Source organism: Procambarus clarkii, chromosome 74, assembly GCF_040958095.1.
Source record: "Procambarus clarkii isolate CNS0578487 chromosome 74, FALCON_Pclarkii_2.0, whole genome shotgun sequence".
Classification (NCBI taxonomy): domain Eukaryota; kingdom Metazoa; phylum Arthropoda; class Malacostraca; order Decapoda; family Cambaridae; genus Procambarus; species Procambarus clarkii.
In genome coordinates this window covers 12,101,860-12,120,444 of record NC_091223.1, presented here as the reverse complement: position 1 = coordinate 12,120,444, position 18,585 = coordinate 12,101,860, and the positions used below count along the sequence as shown (strand labels likewise).

The following is an 18,585-nucleotide window of genomic DNA, read 5'->3' as shown; positions in this document are numbered from 1 at the left end:
CACTTGCCAGCTATGTATTATGTGGTATTGATACCTGACATAACAAATATTCCACATTCTTTATAAAGTAGATCTTATATCGTTCTATTATGTTAATGAATAAATCTTCCTTAGGTTTTGCTCAAGATTCCACCGGGATCAGTTGGCACTTATACAATCGTCTTCTCTGTGGACAACGTCTTAATTATCAGCCTGTGCAAAATTATAATTATGAACGTTGGTAAGTTACCACCGCTAATGACCGTTGCTGTGCTCTTATTAATATTAATAAAGGGAATAAAGCTTGCCAAAAACTTGTTAAATCAGTAAAATTACAAATTTAGGTAGAATCCAAACGTCTATTCACACGGCGACTAATGTCTACAGGTGCTAACTTCCCGTGTGTGGATAGTAATCCATACTTCAAGGAGACTATCCCCTATCAACCCACCACAGTGGTTCATAACCCCACAGCCTGGGGCCTCTCTGCTACTCTCAACTTTGGGGTTCTACGTAATCTGGGTACGTGAAGGTAAACTGTTGGTTCCACGAGCTGGTGGGTACTAATTGTAAACTATTGCTTCCACGAGCTGGTGGGTACTAATTGTAAACTATTGCTTCCACGAGCTGGTGCCTCTGTCTTAACGTTACAGGTGCGTGACGTTATGGTGTTGTCAGGCTACTGAAGTGCAGAGGCACAGTTCTGTACCGCACTCGAACTTTAACATTATGGAAGTACACGGCTATGGTCATGGTAGCACATAGCTTATGCAGACGACGAGTCACAATAACGTTGCTGAAGTATGTTGACCAGACCACACACTAGAAGGTGAAGGGACGACAACGTTTCGGTCCGTCCTGGACCATTCCCAAGTCGAAACGTCGTCGTCCCTTCACCTTCTAGTGTGTGGTCTGGTCAACACACACAGCTTATCACTTCACATTCACGTTAGACAGTCACTCTCCTTATACCGTCACCACTTAACACATGCATCATAATATCACTGTATTCATAAGAATTTCACTGTCATTATATTTAGGTCTCTGAGCCGCTACAGCTGTAGCAGACAGCTGTAGTGCCATCTCACTGAAGCAGTGCCTGAGGGTAGATCTTCACAGCCTCATCACTGCACTAATGTCCTGTGAGATCACACAAAGTCAGCTCATCACAGACTGTCCAAACCATTCAGAGAGATGTGTCCCTTGATTCAGAGAAATACAAGCACATGTGGGTCTGCTTACGAGACTTGTAGATCTTACGAATTTATTTAGGAGACTTGTAGCTCTTACGAGTTTCTTTACACGACCAGGAGCTTTTACGAGTCCACTTACGAGGCTCTTACCTCGATCATGGCAGCTTGGTCTGTATTAAATATTTTAACATCTCTGAGGTACTATGAAGTCAAATATAATACGAATAATCTTAGAATTACAACGACGTCGTAGTGCTTCGAAGCTTGTGAACAGTTTAATAAATGCCCCGTGATGGTGGTACGATTAAATTTTAAATTTTGCCCCGAGGGGCGAGTTTATTGGGCAGCGCCACTCATCTTGTGAGTGAACATCCGCCATAGCAGAATGTACAACACTCCCCAATAGGAAGAAACCCCGCTGGGTTGTTCATCCTGTCACTTGTACCCAGACACAGCTGGGACTTGCTTAACTGTCTCAAGTGAACAGCTCCTCAAACAAGAAGATTAACATTTACGATGTACACAGCTCGTAGATGAACACGTAAGAGGTACAAAACTCGTAGATCGACACGTAAGAGGTACAGGTCTCGTGAGAATACAAGCCAGAGACTGGCTGTAACGCACCGATCTCCACTCATTGGACAGGGAATGGATCCTTGTACCCGAGCAACATAGGGGACGACGACTCGATAGTGATGGGCGTGTTGATGAAGGGCGTGACCGCGGGCACGGGGACCCTCACCGCCACCTTATCCAACTTCGGGGCCGTCGTCACCCCATCTACCACCATCTTCACCGTCTCGTCCACCCCGCCCAATGTAAGAGGTCTTGGAGGCTGGCTGTTTCAGTCCCTTTCTGACGCCTGCATAGTCTTCCCTCCCTGTTGACGTCTTGTGATTTCATTGTGTAATATGTGGGTTACCTGTGTGTACGGGAGACGGGGAGGTGGTACATGGCGTCGTCTCCACAGACGGGTACAGTCATCAGTGTGACGGTAGCGGGCGTGGACGGCACCGCCACCGCTTACGAGGGAGTCATGAAATTGGTGGACTTCTCGCTGGCTGTTCCTGTAGGCTACGGCAAGGACGTCTCCGCTACCATCACCAACAACGATGCTGCCACCTTCTCTATCTGCTTCGCTGCCGTCTACTCGGTGAGTGGGTGCTTCCTGCGGCTGTCCGCCTCTCCACAACTATAAGGATTTATATACTATCCCCTCTACTACACCTTAGTTTGCTCCTCAGCTCTCTTGCCTATTTATTTTAAAATATATCACTCGTGAATAATTCTAACTGTAAGTTCAATCATTTAAGAGTGAAAGTATTATTTCTTATATACTGAAAACGGGTTAAAAATTTCATTTACTTGATTTAGCCTATAAGTGTGTCCACTATAGTTAAGTTAAATATAAAAAGGGGATTAATATACAATTCCTTTTTCAGTAATCTCTATTTCATGAATCTAAAATCCCTCGAGATACTCTGGACTAGAGAAAGCAGATTTACTTGGCGTTTGAAGTCGAATACGTTTTTAAACGTATCCCAGTTGAGAAATCGTGCGTTAATAATGTATATATATATCTACTTACTATAATTTTAAATGTTAATGCATATCACATCAACGTCGCTTGGTATGTAATAAATATAAATTATATATATATATTATATATATATATATATATATATATATTATATATATATATATATATATATATATATATATATAATATATATAATGTGTGTGTGTGTATATATATATAATTATATATGTATGTATAAGGGATCCTGTACATCAGATGCATTGCTTCTGGCAGTATGGGTTCGAGTCACTTCTGGGGTGTGAGTTTTCAGTTGCATATATGCCTGAAGACCGTTCAGGCTTGTTCGCACATATAATGTATGTATTTAAAACGACTCGTTTACACAGGCCGGAGTGAACCTGCCCTGTCTCATCCCCTCTGAAACCACCTCGAACAAGACCGTGAGCACGCCGGCACAAGAGGTGATGGATGTACAGTTGAAATCCGTCTGTTATTACCCAAGCACAAACAACGTCTCCGACAGCGTGGTGAGTTAGGTCTACCATGTAAGGCTTCATTAAGGCAGTTTCATTGATATTCAGGCATACTGGATTAATATTTTCTTGTAAGAATTACTTACTTTAAGGTCTTAAGAACATATGAGTAAAGGAAAGAGTAGAAGGTCTATTTGCTCATCCGTGGCAGCTCTTATATATACCAAACCAGTCACTCAGATGTTTAATCTACGCTTAAACAATCTAGCTGTCCCACATTTGTTTTTACTCGACAATCTGTTACATTAACAGTTTAGGGGGTAACAATCTAAGCGATCTCTCTAATTGAAATTAAGTTTGAGGTAAAATACACAGAAAGGGATGAGGTAGCTCAAGCTATTCTCACCCCGTTCAGTACATCGTGTTAATACATACATATACACATCACAAACAATAAATATATTACCGAACATTCTGAGAGATAAACATATACATTCCTCCTTTAGTAGTAGTAGGCATCCATCAGTCTCGGGAGACTATGGAGTTGCGCTCTGGTTGTCGGGCTGGAGTGGCCTCACCAGGGCGCAAAGCCAGGGTAGGTTGATTTGGGGGAGAAGCTGTTACCCAGGCAGCAGGTCCCCCCCTCTCCACGGCGCTGAAAGTCTCCAATGGAAAGGCATACGCCAATACGATTGGTTCCAGCGCCGTCGCAGGAACTGAGAGTTCTGGGGTTTCCTTTACACACTAATGAACTGAGGCCCCTCGCTCGTCCCCCCAGGCTGTCCTTCGGGTAGGCGCCATGTTTCTACCCACCTTGGGTACAACGGCTACACTCTCCTTCGTCCTCACCGAGAATGGGGTGGCGCAGGCGCCTGTGACTTTCGTCATCACCAAGACAGCGACGGCCTTCAACACCACCGTCAACACCACCGGTATGATGATTCAGCCGGTCAATAACGGCACTCAGTATGTCACTCCTGGGATGAGGACTTGGCTCGGAATCGCTTTCACGATTCCCAGGGGTGTCACTACTAATGTTGAGGTTAGTACTCGCCTAGTACAATGTTTACGGAGTGTTTACGGAGTTGGAGTGTTTTACGTTATGTCTCGACTCTGTAAACTCCTGTTTACGGAGTCAGGACATAGAACCCTAGCCCCGCCTTTCTAGGTGGTCAGGAAATGTAATGACTTTCATTCCTCGACTTTTACAGGGTTTCTTTTTGATGTTGCTCAATGAATTTGCTTCAGCGATCTCCTAGAGTAGACTCTTCACTTTAGTTCTCTTCTTCCTTATTACAACTTATGCACGGAATATATTTCCTGAAGTCCCTCAGGCTCGTCTGTCTCTCCTGCTTCAATTCCCACCCTCTTGCCCCGTTGCTACTCATTTTTAATATTTTCGCTTTGTGTACACTGTAGATTCCTCTTAATATTTTAAACGTTACCATATCGTGTGTGTGGTTTTGAGTGGCTTGGTGTGTACGTAACCATATATTTACATCCCCTGAAAGTTTCTACCTCTCCACAGGTCGCCGTGATGACCCCGACGGACTCCGGCCGCGCCTACGCCACTGTCCATGGCTTCAGGTGAATGTCACAAGTGCTTCTCGTGTTTAACCAAACTTATAAAATAGACGTGAATCGGGTAGAAGACAACATTAGGTGAAAGTGCAGGCGCTACGGGTGTGAACTAGTAGAGCACGCCGCTGGGTACACGTTGGGTACAGCATCTTGTTGGGAAAGGGCATCCCATTGGGTAGAGCATATCGTTTGTTTGAGCATCCTGTTGGGTAGAACATCCCGCTTGATAATGCAGGTATAAACAGGTGTGAAGTAGGCAGAATACAGCGTTTCGAATGCATTCATTACTTCATCCTGCTAATCAATTCATTATTAATCGCCTCTTTAAACGAGCAAGTTAACCAAGACCGAGCTAACCGCCTCGTTCTTCTCCCTGCAGGTTCGACACGAGCTTGGCAGGCAAGAACCTGGGGTGTCTGCTCAGCAACTGCATGTACTACAACCCGCTCATCATACAGAACTCCTCGACTGTGATACCCATGATCCACGAGTCCCAGACGGACACCCTCAGCACCAACCTCATGTACATCACCAACACAGGTTAGCCATAGTTAACCTAGACAGGTAACGCGAGTGATGTTTGTGTGTGTGCGCAACCCGTCCTCTTAAAAATAGTCACTTTTCGCTCGTATGCGCCGCGCTATGGCCAAATTTGGATGTAATTTGAAATGAAATCGACTCACAAAAGTGACGCACTGTTCCGTTTTCTGTTTAAGTCGTCCGGCTTACTCGGCCAGCTTAGAAAAGGATTCTTTCCATTAACGTTTTTCATACCGTTTTGAAACTTTGAGAATTTCCTGCCCACCTAACCCATCAGAAGACCCTTAACTTACTGTTGTTGGAAAAAAAAATCCCAAATTTATATTAATTTTTTTCATTTTCATATGTCCATATTCGGCCATACGGGCAAACGGCCAAAAGCGACGTTCTTTTTAAGAGGACAGGTTGTACACGTGATCTTCTCACTGGGCTGAGACAGACGCCCTCGTTCCCAACCATCTTCTTGAGGTTATCTTGATGATTTCGGGGCTTTTTTTTAGTGTCCCCGCGGCCCGGTTCTCGACCAGACCTCCACCCCCAGGAAGCAGCCCGTGACAGCTGGCTAACACCCAGGTACCTATTTTACTGCTAGGTAACGGGGGCATAGGGTGAAAGAAACTCTGCCCATTGTTTCTCGCCGGCGCCTGGGATCGAACCCAGGACCACAGGATCACAAGTCCAGCGTGCTGTCCGCTCGGCCGACCGGCTCCCCGTGTGTACAATGCCCACACTGATATGCTTCCACATGGTTACTGAGTAATCATTTGTGTAAATACTTCACTGACATAGGTAGTCCCATGAATGGTACACGTGAACAATGTGACAATCGTCCCATAAGGCTTCTCATGGACAACAGTTACTTCCTCTTCTGGTTACTAATATTTTAATACTCTGATAATCACTTGAATAAACCAAAACAGAGCCACTGGCAAAATGAGATCAGATAAAATATCAATATTGAAAACGTATACATATAAGAAAAACACTAAAACCTCAACCATACAAGTAATGAAGCAACACATGTGTTTCTGCACAGAGCTCACCTACATGTATCACACGTATCAAGTCCAGGACGACCAGATGTGGTTTGAGGCAGACATCTGGGTGGCGGACCACCCCAACGCCACCACCGGTAGCATCATCAACATCAACTTTGCTGTCAAGGTAAGAGCAGCCAGGGAGCCAGGCAGGGAGCCAGGCAGGCAGGCAGGCAGGCAGGGAGCCTGGCAGGCAGGCAGGCAGGCAGGCAGGGAGCCTGGCAGGCAGGCAGGCAGGCAGGCAGGCAGGCAGGGAGCCTGGCAGGCAGGCAGGCAGGCAGGCAGGCAGGGAGCCTGGCAGGCAGGCAGCCAGGCAGGGAGGCAGGCAGGCAGCCAGGCAGGGAGGCAGGCAGGCAGCCAGCCAGGCAGGCAGCCAGCCAGCCAGGCAGGCAGGCAGGCAGGCAGGCAGCCAGCCAGGCAGCCAGGCAGCCAGCCAGGGAGAGGTCGACCGTACGTCTCAAATTGACATAATGTCAATTGTGGTTAGATTAGGTTATTAAAAAATACATTAAAGACATTAAACAAGAAATAAGACATTATGCCAAATTGACAATGTGTTTAATGGCCTTAATTATTTAGATGTTTGACATCTTGGTGTCCTACAGGAAGATAGTGGTCTTGTCTGTCTCTTATTCAATCACGCTCAATCTCCGTAAGCAGGAAAATTCTATTTGATATTGAGACGATTATATTTATAAAAAAATCATTCGGCAGTAATATTTCCATATCAGTATCATATATGTCGTGAACATGCTTCCTCTCGTTCTTATCTCGACCATTGTTTATATTTTTACCTCATTTAGCCAATCTAAATTCTCGTATTTCCCCAATGACTCGTACAGATTCTCTAGATTTTTCTAAAAATTTTCTTCAATGTTTGGAATGATACTGATTCTTGTGGGATTCAATTCAAAATTACATGGAATTAATTTGATGCTGATTAAACCCTTTTATAATAACTGATAAAAGCTATAGTCTAAATTAATATGAAAAGTATTATAAAATTGTTACGAATGATTAAAAGCTTGTGAATAATTCTTGTTCGGTCAGATTCACACTGAGAAATATTCTAGGTTGAAAATAAGTATTTAGCTACGACTAAACCTGCTGTCGGACTGTCAGTTAATAAAGCACATTTCTGGATATTTAACAGAGGAAACTTGTTCAAGAAGAATAAAGAACACACATTTAAAATTAGGAAAATTAGGAAATAAGGAAATTTTTGTCAAGTTCATAGTCGTTAGACCAGTAGTTCTTAGTCCCAGGTCACATTCTTACCCTTGTAAACTCAGGTTTCCTCAGACATTATTCTTTCCCAATTTGGAGTTCCTCCACGAACTTACATTCCTTCCCAATAATTTCCCCTGGCTAAAATCCTTCCACTTATAGTTTAAATACCTTCCCGGGGAGCAAAGTGCCTCTCCATTGAGAATTAGTGGACTCGTAGTCTCAATTGATATCTTGATCTATATAATGGTATTAATTCTTTCCATTCCAGGCGGGGAACAAAATCTTTGTGATCGTCATTCCACTCACTCTGGATAAGACCGCAACGCAGATATTTAAGATCGTTACTGATATCTTCTTAACCGATAACACCACTACACTCTTTTCTCAAAAGTAAGAGGGCGCTGTAGTCTGTTTTTTATTCCTTAAAGTGTTTGTGAAGAAACGGATTTTCAAGGAAATGGGGAGATTTTAGGGTAATGTTAAGTGATTGGAGTCAGGTTGTGTGTGTGTGTGTGTGTGTGTGTGTGTGTGTGTGTGTGTGTGTGTGTGTGTGTGCGCGCGTGTGTGTGCGCGAACTATTGTGTGTGCCTATGTGACTTGTAAGTTTCTGCCCATGTTTTCCTTATGTTGTCCTTCTGTGATTTTCTGTCCATCCGTTCTGTGTTGTTAGTTCCAGAATGTTACATGCTTACAAGTTGTAATATCACATTATGTTGTGATCGCGGTATTATATAAGCAATATAATTTTTTATGCAAAATTAGTGATTTGTTTATCTATGCATTATTTTTATATTTTGAAATTAAGTAGCTATTTTGAAATTTCTTTAGTATTGTTTGTCAGTGAAATTAAAGCGAATTAGAGATATTTAGGCTACGAGACTTTGGTATTGGATGAGAGACGGAGCAAGAGGTAAGGGTAAATGGTGACTGATACTGATAGGGTCTCTTTCAATGACATTGAAAGTTATCTTCATATCATAGTTATCTTTATTTTACTTGTCTTGGGATGATTGTGAGTGAATTTCCTCTTGGATGCTTGCGCCTCTACATCCTAATGAACACTACCTGGCATTAAAATCACCCAGAGAGTAACCCATTTTTTTATAATGAAAATAATAAAATATACAATACGCAAGTTCTGACCACAGAGTTAAGATATAAATTAATCCCACACCTCCTGCAGGTATATACACCTTATTCATCCCCCACTCAATAAAGAGGAGAAAACAGTCATGTAGGACAAAAATAATACTATTTCATGCATACGAGAAGTCACAATAACGTGGCTGAAATATGTTGACCAAACCACACACTAGAAAGTGAATGGTCCAGGACGGACCGAAACGTCGTCGTCCCTTCTCAAGTCGATTGTAAATAATAATGTTTTACATGTGTGTTCCCCCAGTAACCAGGTGGGACTGACACTACGAGCGTACCACGTCATTAACGAGTCGACGCAGGAGGTCAACAATGCCGCTGTGAGGCTACTGAAGCCTGTGTACCTCGGGATGGTTCCTGGTGTTGATGACTGTGTTGCAAATATTACGGGAAATCTCACCAAATTGGATTATATTGATTATGATGTAAGTATTAAGAGGTTAAGTGCGTGTGTGTGTGTTTATTCACTATTTGTATTTACAATTAGTGTCTGCAGAATCGAGCTATTATGTTGACCAGACCACACACTAGAAGGTGAAGGGACGACGACGTTTCGGTCCGTCCTGGACCATTCTCACAATCGACTTGAGAATGGTCCAGGACGGACTGAAACGTCGTCGTCCCTTCACCTTCTAGTGTGTGGTCTGGTCAACATACTTTAGCCACGTTGGGACTCATCGCCTGCACATCGAGCTATTAGCTCTTGGACCCCGCCTTTCTTACCAATCTATTTTTCATCCATTATATCAACTACATATATTTTTCTAACACACACACATCCCCAGGAAGCAGTCCGTAGCAGCTGTCTAATTCCCAGGTACCTATTTTCTGCTAGATGAACAGGATCATTAGAAAGAAACTCTGCCCATTTGTTTCCGCCTCGGCCTGGAATCGAACCTGGGCCGTTATGACTGCGAACCCCAAGCGCTGTCCACTCAGGCTGTCCGCCAATTTTCTATATTGTCATTCTGGCTTCGATATTCCTCTTGTAAATTACCATATCTTGCCTTCCCTTCCAAGAGCTGTACAGTCATAGTGGCTGAGAGATTTCACCCTTCACGAAGTTCTCTTGCTTCTACAGTTCGACTACCTGTTCTTCACGGACATCCTGGAGATGAACTGCACGTTAACAATGGACCCCAATAGCACCATGCCCAAGGGCTTGGGAGTCGTCAACGCCACCACGCTGATGAGAATCGTCGGCTGCAGCAACACCAACCCGACCCTCATGTACTGCGGGAACACTTCCTATGTATCCTACCAGCTGAACGGCATTGGTAAGGACGCCAGACAGGACTGTGCTTCAGGCATGCTGGTCGGGGGGATTTACTGTGCGATTAAAATATATGGAATATGTTGACCAGACCACACACACTAGAAGAGACGACGACGACGACGTTTCGGTCCGTCCTGGACCATTGTCAAGTCGATTGTCCAGATTGTCGATTGGTCCAGGACGGACCGAAACGTCGTCGTCCCTTCACCTTCGTGTGTGGTCTGGTCAACATACTTCAGCTACGTTATTGTGGCTCGTCGCCTGCATATGAAATGTGTTGAAAATGGTGTCTGGGTGAGGAATATTTATTGAAATAGTGTGGGAGATGGACTAGAAACTTTGCGTGGGGTGGGATATAATGATTTAAATGGTGGAAATTAATTTAAAATTATAGGTGGGTGGAATGGGGTGTGAAGCAAGAGATGGGAGAGAAAGGTGGAAAGGAACACTGGGTAGGTTCTAGTGAGGGGTAACACTTGGGGGGGGGGGGGACTAGGCAAGAGAGGGTTGTGAGTAGACTGGAGTAGACGGGTGGTAGAAAAGTGCGTTAATGGGAATGAAAGAGTGTGAAGTAAAACGGGTAGAGATCCATTAGAACATGTAATGGACCTAATGAGGTGAAAACCAGGTTGGGTGGAACTAGGTTAGTAATGAGGGTGAGCAGGAGGATTGGTATGAGGTTAGGTATAAGGATGAACATGAGTGTAGGTATGAGGGCGAGTATGAGGTGGGCATGAGGGTGGGTCACTTCTCACACACGCCAGCCCTCACAGCCTCTAACAACTGTCACTAACTCGACAGATTGCACAGACCCGCTGGGAGCACCTACCTTCACCGCCTGCCAGGTGACTGCGTCGTCAGCTATAGACTCCACTACGGGACCTCTTACAGCCTTCACTGGCCCAGGTGAGTGTGTGTGTGTGTGGCCCAGATGAGTATGTGTCTGACCCAGGTGAGTGTGTGTGGCCCCAGGTGAGTATGTGTCTGACCCAGGTGAGTGTGTGTCTGACCCAGGTGAGTGTGTGTCTGACCCAGGTGAGTGTGTGTGTGTGACCCCAGGTGAGTGTGTCTGACCCAGGTGAGTGTATGTATGATTTCTTCCCCAAAAAGTCTCACCTCCCCCCCCCCCCCCCACTGTCATTCGTATATAGTCACCACAGTCAGCGAGTCCTGCCTCCCCCAGGGTGGAGTCCCCCGGTGCGCGCCGGAGCCCAGTGGGAGGAGTACATCACCCTGGACTTCCTGAGGGTGACCCGGGTCACCAGGATCACCATGCAACAGGTCGCAGGGACGCTCTCCGTCAGCACCTTCAAGTTGCAGTACTCCAGCAGCGGCCAACTCTTCGTCGACGCCTGTGATGTAAGAGTTTGGGAAAAGTCTATATGTATATGACGCTCTTATGAGTGCTTTCGTCATTATATATGACCAAAGTCTCATTCTGATTGTATTACCAATCAGAATGTGACATTCTGATTGGTAATACTGTCTTGTAATACACTGTAGTGCTAACTGTTGTAATGAAACAGATGAGAGTCTAGAAAATAAATATGCCTGTCGTCTGTGATTTTTCCGCAGGTGGTGATATCTGTGCCGACCAGCGGGGTCGTCGACCTCCCAAGTGAGTGCCGGTTCGAGTCTCGTTTTGGACGACTTATCATCCTCAGTGTCAGCAGCAGTCTGGGTGGTGCTGCTGTTCCCACTGGCACCACGCCCGTGGCTGTAAGGTACGTGTCTAATACACATATAGTATCAGACCACAGAGGAAGAATTGAAACAGGCATTTCTTTAAGTACTTTCGTATATTTAATACATCTATAGAAGGATTCTTTCTGAAGATTACTATCTTGGCGTCCCGCAGATTCAGTGACTGGTACGGGTGTTACCTGAGCAACACCTCTAGTGTCTGCCCGGGCACTCTCTCCACTATACTGTCCACCGACGCCACCAGATGGCGTCACGCCGCCTACGACGCCGCCAACGCCTTCCTCTACTTCTGCGACGTCGACCTCATCGCCAGCAACGGTCTAAAGTGCTTCTGCACTGCCGACGGTGCAACCTGGAACGGTGAGAAGCACTGATGTACCGTGTGTATTGTGCACCTGTGTTGACTGTATTGTGCACCGTTGTTGGGGTCTGGTGGCATGTTATAGGATTATCGAGGCATGTTATAGGATTATCGAGGCATGTTATAGAATTATCGAGGCATGTTATAGAATTATCGAGGCATATTATTGGATTATCGAGGCACATTATAGGATTATCGAGGCATATTATAGGATTATCGAGGCATATTATACGATTATCATTAGGCAACCCACTAATACAAAATAGGTTAATTGCAAGAATCTTATCAATCACATTTAACTTCAGGTTCTCAATTGATGCTTTACACGTTAATAGGATTAAATCATATTACCTTGAGACAATTATCAAGAGAATTATCAAGCACCATCGTGACTCTTGTCTTGGCAGCTTTACCCTCGTATATCGGGCGACTGGTCGGGTTCGACGCCGCCACTAAGATGATGTACGCCGTGGACAAGAAGGGGATGTCGATGGTAAGCAGTAGTGACTGTGTCAACTGGTCGATCGTCGCCACGGCCACGGCCGCCACCGTGAACACCACAGTCACGCCGCCCACGGCAGTGCCAGGCAAGGCTGCTGCCTCGCTTGGCACCGTTACTGTCGGAGGCACCTGGACAGGTAAATGGAAGGGTGGCGTGATCTGTCTGTCTCTGTCTCTCTGTCTGTCTCTCTGTCTCTGTCTCTCATAGCCTGGTTTTAATAAAATAATTGTAACATATATGCGTAAATATTCGACTATATACAAAGTGTATAACCCAATGATCAATGTTTTTCTCCATTTTAAACGTCATTCTCTCTCGCTCCAACAGCTGACTTCACCGGTCTTCTCCTGGGAGGGCAATACAAGGCCAAGTGGGCCAACTGCTGTTCATAAACGTCCCTCCTCCCCCCCCCCCCTTGCCCTTCACAACCCCCCCCCTCACGCATCCATCACCCCCCTCCTCCCTCACACCCTCCATCACCCTACACGCCCCCCTCCATCACCCTACACGCCCCCTCACTATCACCCTACACGCCCCCCTCACTATCACCCTACACGCCCCCACCACCATCACCACCTCCCCCTTCACACCTGCCAACATTTGCCGCTTGCTAGCCAATAAAAACTAAATCAATCATGTTTTTCACTCGATAACTCCCTATCACCATACACCCTCCAGCATACACTCTGCACGCAAGACAATATACGCTCCCCCAGCATACACTTTGCAACAGGTACAAAAGAGGGCGTATATTTTAGAATATGCGCTCTCAGCCATGCACCCTTCGACGCGTGTAATCCGGTATTCATCTGTCAATGCCCCTTCGACGAAACCCCGTCCCAGGATGTGGGAAAAGGGCGAACTTCTTGATCGTCAGTGTATCAACTGTCTGTCTGATCTGATGTCAATCACTCCACCTGCGTCACCGTTTGTTTCATCTCTAGCACACCTTCTGCGTCACAGCCTGCGTCACCTTCTGCGTCACCTTCTGCGTCACAGCCTGCGTCACCTCCAGCACACCACCTGCGTCACAGTCTGCTTCACCTGCAGCACACCACCTGCGTCACAGCCTGCTTCACCTCCATCACACCACCTGCGTCACAGCCTGCTTCACCTTCTGCGTCACAGCCTGCTTCATCTCCAGCACACCACCTGCGTCACAGCCAGCTCTTTCCCCCCCCCCCCACAACCCACATGTTATGAAACACACATCATAAGGAAGGTAAACATATCAAAATAAAGGCTTATCACAGTACGTACCAATAGGAAACCAAATAAAAATGTTTGTTGAAAAATTCTCCCCAATGTCCTATATTTTTGATAAGCCAGAACAGTCTTTCATGCATTAAATAAGGTATAATAGATGTTTCTTTACATATAATCATGATTACTCTGGGATTTGATTCACAATACATTTTCCCAATCTGTTTGCCGAATGGAAAATCGCCCACTATACAGAAACAAATCTTATTAATGCTATTTAGAGTAGAATATAGGATTCTATGGTAACTTTAGTGACCGTACTAACATAAAGAGATTAACGTACAAAGATATGATCAATTTATTATATTGTATCAGTTATTATAGGTTTTCAGACATTGTTTCGCCCAACCACTTGGACCGGATGGTATAGAGCGAGGGTCTCACTTCATACAGGTCGGCGTTCAATCCCCGACCGTCCAAGTGGTTGCGCACTATTCCTTCTCTCCGTCCCATCTCGGATCCTTATCCTGACCCCCTTCTAAGTGCTATATAGTTGTAATGGCTTGGCGCTTTCCACCGATAATTCCTTCCTCAAGACACATATTTCATGTACTTTACTTTCATATATTCAGTGTGTGTGATCTTTGTAACTCCTTATAGAGAGAGTTTCACTGACATTGTAAAAAGAATTATATAAATGTGTGTAATTATATAATATATATTATATTATATATATTATATATATATATTATATATAATTATATATATATATATATATTATATATAATTATATAATATATATATATATAATATGCACATACATGCATTTCTACTCAGCTTGGCCACCAACAACAGTGATAAAGATGTGATAAGGATGCTTTTTAATTGTTATCTTATCTCCCTATTATAGAATATATTTAATTGGGGGTTACTTGATTAGATAATTTGTTGTAGATCAAAATAAAACGTAGATAATGTACCTTGTTCTGTGAATATCCTAATGACCCAACTGCGGGATTTCCTCCTCTGTTCACCTGGAGTTGCCACGTTCAGTTGGATAATTTTTCAGACCATGAAATTCCTCTCTAGGAATGGTCTTTATTTTTTAATACTGCTCTCAAGAATGGCAACTTTATGCTCTAAGTTCTACTGAATCAGTACACGAGTCCGACCCTTATGGTGTTCCCTCGTCAGCATTGTCGAGGTTCTCTCTTGGTCAACTATACTGATCCTTCCCAAGATGCAACCAACAACAGCCGTTCTACTATTAGGTAAGTAGAGGCATCAGGTGTAAGAAGCCTTCTCCAAACGTCTCCTCCTGTGGAGCTGTGAGTCATCTGCGATGATCACTGGTTACAGGTCAACTGGGCTACATGGTACTTACCAAATCTAAATATCTTACAAAAATCATGACTTTGTTTACATATATTAAGCAGTTTATGAGCTCCGAAACGCTACAGATTTTAAACAATAATACCCTTGGACTATGGTTGTAATGGCACGTTTTTCTAAACCACCGATTTCTTCCGTAAAAAACGGTAAAACCCAGAAAGAGGAACCTAAACTATTCTAACCCGATTCATTGATGAAGATTAAGCCATCCAATCTAACCTAATTTAACCTAACCTTCCTATCCTGATGTAGACCCAAAGGTCTCATTGACTTTGGCTGAAACGCATGTGGTTACAGGCGTTCCTAACATATACACCGCCTCCCCACCAATACATCGTCCTCCGCAAACAAATCGAACTCTTGCAGAACGGCCGGGGTTTGGGGGACGTCCTTGGCTGTCCGCCAAGCATTAATCTTTCCACCAGCCGCATGTAACCCATAACTATTGGCGGAGCCGACGTTCACGGGGTGGTGGTACTGTTCCGAACCTTAATGGAATCTGACCCATATATCAATCAGGTCAACCCATGTGTTGCGTTTCCAAAAGGGTCGCCCATGTTAGAATCGGTGAACGCCCTAGTAATATTGTTGAAAACATCTTAACTTATAAAACCAAAGGTCTTTTTATGTCAGAAGAACGGCAGAAACTGGATCTATATATGAAAACTCTTTCAGGACAAAATTTAAAGTAAAACTAAAGATATTTGTAGTTGTATAAAAGTTGCATTTTTCATCGGTCGTAGAGCCGGAAATCCGCAATATTCATCTCAGAACAATGCTTATTTCACGCAGAATCGTTAATAAACGTAAGATTTTTATACGTCTCAAGAAAGATAGAAACATAATCTTCATTTTAAATGCCTTACCATGGGCATATTTGTATTTAAAGCGAAGATACGTGTATTTTTCTAATCGGCGAGCTCCGATCCCGCACAGATCGAGCAACGGAGTAACTCTCTCTCAGAACAATGCTTATTTCACGTAAATTCGTTAATAAACGCAAATGTTTTTATATGTGTTGAGAAAGATAGAAATATAAGCTTCATTTTAAATACTTTACCATAGATATATATAAAGTTCTAATGAAGATACATGTGTTTTAATAATCGCCGAGCTCCGACCCCGCACAGACTGATCGACAGAGCAACTCTCTCTCAGAACAATGCTTATTTCACGTAAATTCATTAATAAACACATATGTTTTATATGTCTCAAGAAAGATAGAAATATAAACTTCATTTTAAATACTTTAACATAGATATATATAAAGCTCAAGTGAAGATACATACGTTTTTATAGTGGCATTCAGTAGCTTGTCGGTCATGGAATGCAGAAGCCTACGCACTTGCCAATATTTTTTTTTTTTTTTTTTTTTTTTTTTTGAGATATATACAAGAGTTGTTACATTCTTGTACAGCCACTAGTACGCGTAGCGTTTCGGGCAAGTCCTTAATCCTATGGTCCCTGGAATGCGATCCCCTGCCGCGAAGAATCGTTTTTTCATCCAAGTACACATTTTACTGTTGCGTTAAACAGAGGCTACAGTTAAGGAATTGCGCCCAGTAAATCCTCCCCGGCCAGGATACGAACCCATGACATAGCGCTCGCGGAATAGTGTGTAATTAACAAAGATACGCTTATAAAGCTTAAAATATTATATGCCTTCAGAAAGACAGAGATATGCTCGTTATTGTGAGTGCACCAAAGGAAATATATCTTGTTGGAGGACAAAGATATATCAATTCTAAAATAAGTTTCGACTCTCGCTCGGGCGAGAGATAGCGCGACTCTCGCCCCATCTATTGGAGATTCTGTTCACCTAATGACCCAAAGCTACTCAAAGCCTCCTAGCATTACTTAAATAATGAAGAAATATGGTATATTTATTCACTATAATGTTGGTGCTTAATGCAGAACACGAGAAAACATATATTTACTATAAAATAATATACTTCCATTATGAAATAAGTAAATATGTGGACTCATAGGAAGTCAACGGTCCAGGTGTCAATGTTGTGGAGCGACTTATCCAAGATATATTGTTGTCTGGAAAGTGTTTGTTGGCATATCAACCTTCTGTACACAGTGATCCAGTCGTCGCACTTCTCTCCTTAAATGATCGCAAATTTAGTTTATTATATTAACAAGTAGAATACGTATTTCTAATAATATCTAACATAACTAGCCAGAAAATATTTAAGACTTATTGAAAAATACATGTCTGGAAGTTAAATGGACTTCATAGAACAATAGTGTTGGTCTATACTAATCGTTATTCGTTAGTATGCGTTCGCTACTTAAAACATTTACTGTACTGATGTAAAATCTCCCATGTCTCTTCGCACATGGAACACCGAACCTTACACACTCTCTGATATATTGTTTAATTAATAGAGATTCACTAATAAAGCTTATAATTGTATATGTTATCAAAAAGGCATAGATAAAGTCGTTCTTACGTTTTAGTCACAGAGATTAGATATTAGTAAAGTTCATTTTATTCAGGAAAGTACATAAATAGTCGATTTACAAACATAATATTGGATTTATAGATAGAGCTAGTACATACTATACCTAAAGCCACTAATGAGAATTCCCAGAGATACTTGTAACCGAGTCTAAGCCGAGCAGTAGTAACATCTAGAAGTCTGCTGATTTTATTGGATGACTATTACAAAGTGTAGATAAAAACTAGCTCCAAGTTCACCTAATATCCTCATCTCACAGGATAGTTAGTCATACATGGAACCAGCTGAAAACCTGAGATGCGAAGCAGATCTATTAGCCTCCACTAGCAAAATCTGGGAACAGCATAATAATATCTTACATTATTCGTGAGTGTATGAAGTAGTTACAGAGCTCGAAGTACCTCATACCATTTGGTCTGATATCTTTGATAACAGGACAAGCACAGGAAAAGTGATTCAGAAAACATACGGAAGGATATGATACAAATGGTTTAATAATAGTTACTAAGTGTGTATATTTAAAAGGCCACTAACAGATCATGGGGGACCTTCGACAAGCCGCTGGCTTCGTGTCCTCATCGAGGCCACTAGATACATAGTGGTCCTCAGGTAAATTCAGCTAATTACATTTCCTAACCTTTAAGACCAGATACGACAAATAATTCGAACGTGCAGATAGTTAAATTATAACACAACAAGGCTATTAGACGGGACATAAAGAACTAGACCTCACCCCTTTGACACTGACTGTCAAGTGCTGACAGTCAAGTGCTGACAGGCAAGTGCTGACAGTCAAGTGCTGACAGTCAAGTGCTGACAGTCAAGTGCTGACAGTCAAGTACTGACAGTCAAGTACTGACAGCTAGCAAGTGCTGACAGGAAAGTGCTGACAGGCAAGTACTGACAGCCAATTTCACAAATTAAGTGTTATCAGGCAAGATGGAACTA

General features: G+C 43.3%; 1 protein-coding gene across 1 annotated transcript in view; it reads left to right on the top strand.

Annotated features, from left to right (window-relative positions):
- The window catches only part of LOC123767314 (mucin-3A), a 168,641-nt gene extending 153,885 nt beyond the window's left edge, over window positions 1–14,756 (top strand). The window contains exons 21-38 of the mRNA XM_045756887.2: window positions 115–220; window positions 367–501; window positions 1,818–1,990; window positions 2,143–2,325; window positions 3,099–3,239; window positions 3,964–4,227; window positions 4,714–4,772; window positions 5,146–5,306; window positions 6,343–6,470; window positions 7,842–7,963; window positions 8,979–9,156; window positions 9,813–10,008; window positions 10,809–10,913; window positions 11,191–11,366; window positions 11,583–11,731; window positions 11,866–12,071; window positions 12,480–12,710; window positions 12,902–14,756. Coding sequence (XP_045612843.2) covers window positions 115–220; window positions 367–501; window positions 1,818–1,990; window positions 2,143–2,325; window positions 3,099–3,239; window positions 3,964–4,227; window positions 4,714–4,772; window positions 5,146–5,306; window positions 6,343–6,470; window positions 7,842–7,963; window positions 8,979–9,156; window positions 9,813–10,008; window positions 10,809–10,913; window positions 11,191–11,366; window positions 11,583–11,731; window positions 11,866–12,071; window positions 12,480–12,710; window positions 12,902–12,966 — 2,778 coding nt within the window. The 3' untranslated portion in view covers window positions 12,967–14,756. The remainder of the gene's footprint in view (window positions 1–114; window positions 221–366; window positions 502–1,817; window positions 1,991–2,142; window positions 2,326–3,098; window positions 3,240–3,963; window positions 4,228–4,713; window positions 4,773–5,145; window positions 5,307–6,342; window positions 6,471–7,841; window positions 7,964–8,978; window positions 9,157–9,812; window positions 10,009–10,808; window positions 10,914–11,190; window positions 11,367–11,582; window positions 11,732–11,865; window positions 12,072–12,479; window positions 12,711–12,901) is intronic.
- Window positions 14,757–18,585: the final 3,829 nt, after the last annotated feature.